The sequence below is a fragment of the Vombatus ursinus genome, unplaced genomic scaffold, assembly GCF_900497805.2.
Source record: "Vombatus ursinus unplaced genomic scaffold, bare-nosed wombat genome assembly UNPS02014909.1, whole genome shotgun sequence".
Lineage (NCBI taxonomy): Eukaryota > Metazoa > Chordata > Mammalia > Diprotodontia > Vombatidae > Vombatus > Vombatus ursinus.
Window position 1 is genome coordinate 2,752,177 of NW_020954687.1, and position 7,231 is coordinate 2,759,407.

A 7,231-nucleotide genomic window follows, 5' to 3' on the forward strand; every position below is an offset into this window, starting at 1 on the left:
GGCTCATTTCTGAGTAAGTGAACAGGAGGGCTCACAAGAAGACAGAGTTGTTTTCTCCTTACCCAGAAGAAATTGAAGCCTAAGGAGGCAGAGCTGCTAATAATAATATCTAACCTGCATATAGCACTTTAAGGTTTGCAAAGCACTTTAAATATACTGTCTCATTTGATCCTCAAATCCTGAGTCACATAACCAAAAGCAAAGTCAAGAACCCAGGAATTCCCCAGAAGACAAAACTAGCAGTAACTGGCATAAGTTGCAAAAAGGAAAATTTAGGCTTGGAGGAAGAAAAGACTTTCTAACAATTAAAGCTCTGAACAAAAGTGGGGTGGGCTGCCTCTCTAGAGGGGGTCAAGCAAAGGCAGGGCCCTTGTAGTAGGGATTCTTTTTCAGGTATGGGATGCACTAGATGGCATCTGAGTCCCTTCCAACTGTGAAATTCGGTGCTTCTGAGCCCTGGCCCCCAGTGCCATGGAGGTCTCTAGGGGTAAGGCAGGAAGGAACTTTTCCTCTTCTTATTACAAAAAACCAGTCTTTAGTGCAGTACGACTATGGGCTTACTCCTTAAGAGAGACTTAAGAGATCGCTATCCTTCCAAGACTGCCCCATAAAATAAGAAGGGGCCAATGACTTCAATGAGCATCCATCCCTGGGGAAGAAAAGGGATTCTTTGCACCCACAGATATCTCTCTCACTCCTTCTCTCTGTCTCTGTCTCTCTTTTACCAGCCACACACAAAACATATGGACACCTACTCCCCAGCCAAATCTATCTGGGGTCCTACTCACTTCCCAAATGAGGGAAAAGCCAAGCTCTCAAAAGATCCCACCCTACTCTACTCACTCCTTCCTGACTCCACCTACCCTTTGTACCCTACAAGTCAGAGGTGGAGGCTGGGAAAAGTACATTTACCCTATCCAGACCCTGAAAGAGGAACAGCCTAAGAACACACGTATGGGAATCACGGAATGACAAAGTTTAGAAGGACCCTCGAGATCATGGCACTTAGCACAGTGCTTGGCACATAGTAGTTGCTATATAAATAAATGAGTATTCCCTTCCTGTCACCTATTGAAAAACCTCCAGTGGCTCCTCACTTCCTTCTGAATAAATTCCTAATCCTGGTATACAAGGTCCTTGATAATGCCATTTAGACCTATCTCATCAGCCTTGGGGAATACCACTCCTCTGCACATACTCTATGATCCTGCCAAACTGGACCAGTGTTATTTACCACACTTGCCGCTCTCTTATCTAAAGTGGAGTGTCTCCGTTTCCATTGTCCTTACACCTGGAATGGACTCCTCCACATCTCTCTGTTTTGAGTCCATCTCTCTCCTTCTCACTCTCCCTCTCCCTCTCTCTCTCTCTTTCTCACTCTCTCTCTCTCTCTCTCTCTCTCTGTGTTTCCTTTTCTTGATATTCCAAACCCAGCTGCCTCACCCTCCATGCATGCTTTCTTAACCACCTTCCTAACATGTAAGTGATCTCCGCCTCCCCAAATTTCTCCCAAGTCTGCCTGGATGTCCCTTCGCACCAATCTTACACTCCTTCATATCAGTTATTTTGGCACGTGCTTCCCCCATCCCTACCTCCCACACCCATTAGACTATAAGCTGTTTGAGGGTAGGATCTGAGCTTTAGCTAACCCATGCATCATATCACTTCTAGAGCGCACCTGATAAAAGTCTGCTGACAAGGAATGATCGTATTTTTGTATCTCTGGTACCCAGAACTGTACCTTGAGGAGGTCTAGACTTGGCTTTCATTAGTGTAAGGGAACATCAGTGGGTACTTCAACAGCTCTGGGTCACGGAGAAAATCGACTAGTCCATGGTCACACATCTTCTTGACTCCAAGACTCCTTCATGGTGTAGCAGGATGTCAGGATATGGGAGGCTACATCAGGATATGAATCCTTCCTCTGACACTAGCTATGAGATGCTTCAACTCTCTGGACCCCTTTCCTCATAATGAAACAGGGATCATAGTACTCACATTAACTACCTCACAGGGTTGTTGCAGCAAAGTACTTTGTAAGCCTTAAAGCACTATAGGAGGTGTGAGTCGTAGGATTATGATGGATCCAATACCCCCATTTAACAGAAAAAGAAACTCAGGGACAGATATGGAATGTTTTGGACTGAGCACTAGTGGTTTTCCTGAGTTTTTTCATCCTGCAATTTCCCAACTCCTCAGGGTCCCCAAAGCTTCCCAAACTCCAAAGTTTCAAGTGGAAAACCCCAGGGCTACCAAATTACAACCAGGAGCTAACACCAATCCCCTCTGCAGAGGATTCAAGTCTTTAGCAGCTGGGTTTTGTATGCTGTCCCCAGGCCCACCCCCAACTCAGCCCCAGGTCTGTTTCTGTTTTTCCCAAACCCCTTTCTTTCCTCCTTTCCCCTTATTGCTTTCCCAGACCCTGATCTCCTCCATTCCCCCCCTCTTTCCCTTATACCTAGCCGGCTCACTCACATTCCTTACCCACACCCTCTCTCCAAACAATACCCTCCCCGAGGCCCTCCCAGCTGACCACCAGATCCTTCCTTCCACAGCTGACCTCAGGGTTGCTGCTGAGGGGCCCAGGCAGGGAAAATCCCCTCTTCCCCTACCTTCTCTCACTGGGAGCCTGAATAGAATGCAGCAATCTTTAGGCACAGGTCTTCTGGAAGTAGGGAAGTAAAGCACCCTCCTCCCCAAGGCAGCTTGGAAGATTAGCCATCCCACAGCTCTAGGCTTGAGCTGGGAAGATGGACTGGGAGTAATCAGAATTTCTCACACCACTTGAATGTAATATACAATCCACCAAGGGGAAGCAAGTGTTCCCTCCACCATATTGGGTGTTAAAATCTGGTCTCCTGGAACGCCTAGAATTCTGGTTGACCTAAGTGGATGCTCTCTGCTCTCCTCTCTCCTAGCCCTTCCTCTACCTTTTTGGGGACATTACGGAATACGGATTAGATAAGGAGTATGTGTGGGGAAATAGAGGATCAATCTGAGGTCCAAAGGAGAAGAGGGCATGAAAACCAACCTTGACAGGAGGGACTGAGTAGGCCTGAGCAATTTTGGAGGTCCCCTTGAGGCAATTTGACCCACTATTCAGCAAAGGGTAGTGTCTTCCAAGCACTGAATTTGCAAAGCCATCTAGACTGTCCTAACTCAACCCTCCATCCATGTCATTCTCCCATGGTATGAACTGAATGACTCAAAGTCTCACAGACTTCCCATACTCAAAAAAAAGGAGGGGGGGTGCTGCTTTTCCTTTTACTCTCTTAAAGATACCACAAAAGTTGCCTCATGCTAGAGGTTTAGAGGCAGCTGGTCAGGTGGAGTCTAGGCTGAGTGGGCGCAGGAAGCCTGTCTAGTCTTTGTATCATCCAAAGTATCTAAAGCAGAGTCATGTATATTTCATTCATTCATTCACAGGGACAAACAAAATAGGGATCAGAAAAAAAGGAGAGGGGAGAGAAATAGCCCAGGCCAATTAAGAATTGATGGCAATCAATTCACTTTTCTGCCTTCCTCCCTCCCTTGGCTCCCCCACCTCAAAAACCAGGGCAGGCCACCTACCTTGGAAAGGGTGTTCGTGTGTGTGTGCGCGCGCGCGCGCCCCCGTAGAAGTCTGAGGCAGGGAACCGACAGGAATGCATGCTTAAAGTGTGTACTGAAGTCAGACCTCCCTCCACCTTCCTTAAAGAACTCTTTTGTTCTGCTCCCCAACTCCCCCCACCGCCGAGCCTTAGCTTCATCTAGGGTCCCTATTCCACTGCTCCCTCCACCCCACCCCCCATCTGGGCCCTCCAAAGTTTGTGTCTTTTGTTTGGCTGTGTTTGGTTCTCCAGACCTCGGATGTGGAGGCAATACAGAAATGGGGGGGGTAGTGTGAGTAAGGAGAAAAGTGTATGTTGAGGGAAGTAGGGAAGGGGAAAGGGGGAATAAGAGTGTGTGTGTGTGTGTGTGTGTGTGTGTGTGTGTGTGTGTCGGGGAGTGGGGAGGTGGAAATAAGTGTGTCTGGGGGGTGGGGAAGGAAAGGTGAAAATGTGTATGTGTGTGTTAGTTACGGGAGTAGGAAAAGGGAAAGGTGTGTGTGTGTGTGTGTGTGTGTGTGTGTGTGTGTGTGTGTGTTCCGGGACTAGAGAAGAAGGTTGGTGTGTGTGTGTGGTAAGGAAGTAGGGAAAGAGAAAGGTTGGGGTGTGTGTGTGTGTGTGTGTGTGTGTGTGTGTGTGTGTTCCGGGAGTAGGGAAAAAGAAAGGTTGGTTGATGTGCGTGTGTATGTGTGTGTGTGTGTTCCGGGACTAGGGAAGAAGGTTGGTGTGTGTGTGTGGTAAGGAAGTAGGGAAAGAGAAAGGTTGGGGTGTGTGTGTCTGTGTGTGTGTCTGTGTGTCTGTGTGTGTGTGTGTGTGTGTGTGTGTGTGTGTGTGTGTGTGTGTAACACCAGCAGTCTTGGTTAGGAGACCCGCATCTCCCCCTGCTCTGCTCAGTAGCCCCGCGCCGCGCCTCCGAGCGGGTTTCACCCCCGGGCCGCCCCGCCGCGCAGTCCTCATCCCCTTTGGGGCTCCTGACCGGTCCTCTGCCCTCACCTGTGGACGGTCCGGCGGCCGCCTGCCTTCCTCGCCTTCTCCGAATTCTCCCTCCACAGTCTGGGGGCCCGCCTCCTAGACCATCTTCCCGCTCCCGGAAGCACGTTGCCCCTACCTCTCCCTCCTCTGAGAGATTTCATTTAACTTCAGCTTTTGCTGCATCCCAAATGTTAAAAGATCCCAAGACATCTGTCCCCTGGGGCATACCAAGGCCCAGAGGGAAAGGGGGGAGGGCTTTAAAGGGGACTGGGGAATCCCGGTCCATGGTGGGGGGACCAGGACTTGGGCTGGGGTTGAAGGGTCTAGCAGGCTCAAGGACCGTGTAGGCCAGGGGCTTGTGGGGTTGGGAGTCTCCCTTTGCCCCTGATTTGGGATGGTGGAATGACCCTCACACCCCTCCATCTCTGCCCAGATTTCCAGGGCCCCAGCCTCAGAGAGCTCCTTTGATCCGGGGAGCGCCTGGCCCACTGCGGCTTTCATTCCAGCAGACCCCAGGGTGCAAGAATGAAAGCAAAAGCTAGGAGACCTCTATACTCCTTCCTCCACTTTCCTTTCCCCTCAATTTTACCCCCACCCCCAAGCAAGACAAAGTCCCTGATTACTTCTGAATCCTGATTGTGAGCTCCTAGAAGTCAAGGTCTGTCTTGTACCTTTCTTTGCATCTCTATGGCTTAGCACGGTGCCTGGCTTGGAGTGGGTGCTTAATCGATGTTTATTGATTAACTAACTTCCTCCTTTTGGGATGATAGCTTGGTGCTTCCCCAAGGCTGAGATCTGCCTCTACCTCCCAGCTAGGAGAATTGATCATTCGGTATATCTCATTTCCCCAGGGGTTAGGGCTTTGTGCTATAGTGAAAGGAGCATTGGGTTTGGAGTTGGAAGAAAATCTGGGCTAAATCCCAGCTCTGCTATCTACGACCTTCATGTGCCCTTTGGCCAATTCACTCAACCACTCTAAGCTTCAATTCCCCTAGTCTGTGAAAAAATACTCTTTGATCCAGTAACACCGGCCTCCTGCCTATTCCATGAACAAGATATTCATCTCTCAGCTCCAGGCATTCCTGGTCAGTTGCCCAGGCCTAGCACACTCCCTCTTCCGCTGTGACTGCAGACCTCTCTGGCTTCCTTTAAGTCTCAACTAAAATCCCACCTTCTACAGGAAGTCTTCTGCCATCCTTCTTGATTACACTGCCTTCCCTTTCTTAATTATTTCCTATTTATCCTGTATGTAGCTTGCTTTGCATGTTGTCTCTCCCCCTTTAGATTGTAAGCTCCTCGAGGGCAGGGGCTGTCCTTTGCCTCTTTTTGGATCACCGGAACTTAGCACAGTGCCCGGCAGATGGTAGGCATTTAATAAATGTTTATTGAAGTGAATGAAATTTCCAGGATTGGATTTGATGACTTCTGTGGTCTCCTGTAACTCTACAACGATGAACCTATGACTTTGGGAAACAATGTAGGAAGGAAAAACAAATCCCAGACTACCAACTGTAAAAAGGCATATCGTTTTCTGGAATGCAAGAGATGCTACCTTGGAGACACAACTCCCCATCAAAAAAAGTTGACCTTCCCACCCACCATTCCCTCCAGGAGAAGGAACAAGAATAGGAAAAGAACAAAAGAGAGGGACAGATAGGGATTTGCTTGTGGGAGAAACAGCATTCTCCTTACCATTCCAGGGGTGGCCCTGTGAGATAGTTTTAGGATTAGTGTTTTGGGGCCATGCCTGGCAGCATTGGGGATGTTACCCCCATTATGCCCTTGCCTCTCAGGATGTCTTCCCAAATCACTCCCCTCCCCTAGTGGTATCCTTTATGTGAAGCCTGCCGTCCTGAGATTTGTTCCAGGCTGCCCACTTTTCCATTCTTTGCCCTTGCTTTACAGAGATTGAAATCCCTGGCTGCTTTCTCTTCTTGTTTTACTACAGCCTCATCCAGGAAGAAGGAGGTGAGATTGAGCCTGAGAGGGGCCAGACAGTAACCTGTCTCTGACCTCTGGCAAGATGTTTTCTGAAACCCCAGAATGACTCACGACCCCATCAGCAACATTTCCTCCCTAGACCACATGCTGAAGAACAGGAGGGCAAGGCAGCAGGTCAGAGTGGTGGCAGCTGGTACTGCCAGGGAGCAGCCAGAATTCCCCTCAGCCTCCCTCATTCTGTTCTCAACCACCCTAGAAGACTCTGCCCTGGGATAGGGCTGAGGGTGCAGTCCCAGGTTAGCTGATTCGAGCAGGTGAGTGACAGTGGTCTTTTTTCAGTCTTGATGGCCTTCCATCAAGACTAGAGACTATCATTTAAGTAGGACCCAACCATAAGGAGTCTAGGGTGAGGACCGGGGAGGAGAGGTGGCATGTCAAAGGCAAGGAAAAGACCTAGGATACCTGGGAAACTAAGCCAACAAAGGAAAGAAGTGGGCAACCTCCCAGCCATGGTAAGTGTTATTTCTGAAGGGAAACCAGAGGACTCTCTTCACACCAAGACCTTAGAGGTTATCTATCTAGTCCATGTTGAGTTCCATTGAGGTGAAGTGATGTGCCCAAGGTCACACAGGTAGTGACAGAGCCAGGATTCAAACCTAGATAAGGCTGGCTTTAGAATCAGTGGCTACAGGTTTGAATCCTGCCTCTTCCTCGGGGGGGGGGGGGGGGGG

The 7,231-nt window shown here is 49.3% G+C and overlaps 1 protein-coding gene across 3 annotated transcripts in view; it reads right to left on the reverse strand.

The window, feature by feature from the left end:
• Positions 1-4,731, reverse strand: part of INAVA (innate immunity activator) — a 28,470-nt gene extending 23,739 nt beyond the window's left edge. For 2 of the 3 annotated variants that reach the window (XM_027843489.1, XM_027843488.1), the window contains exon 1: positions 4,581-4,731. In XM_027843489.1, coding sequence (XP_027699290.1) covers positions 4,581-4,720 — 140 coding nt within the window. In that variant the 5' untranslated portion in view covers positions 4,721-4,731. The remainder of the gene's footprint in view (positions 1-4,580) is intronic. The other variant, XM_027843495.1, reaches the window with a different exon arrangement.
• Positions 4,732-7,231: the final 2,500 nt, after the last annotated feature.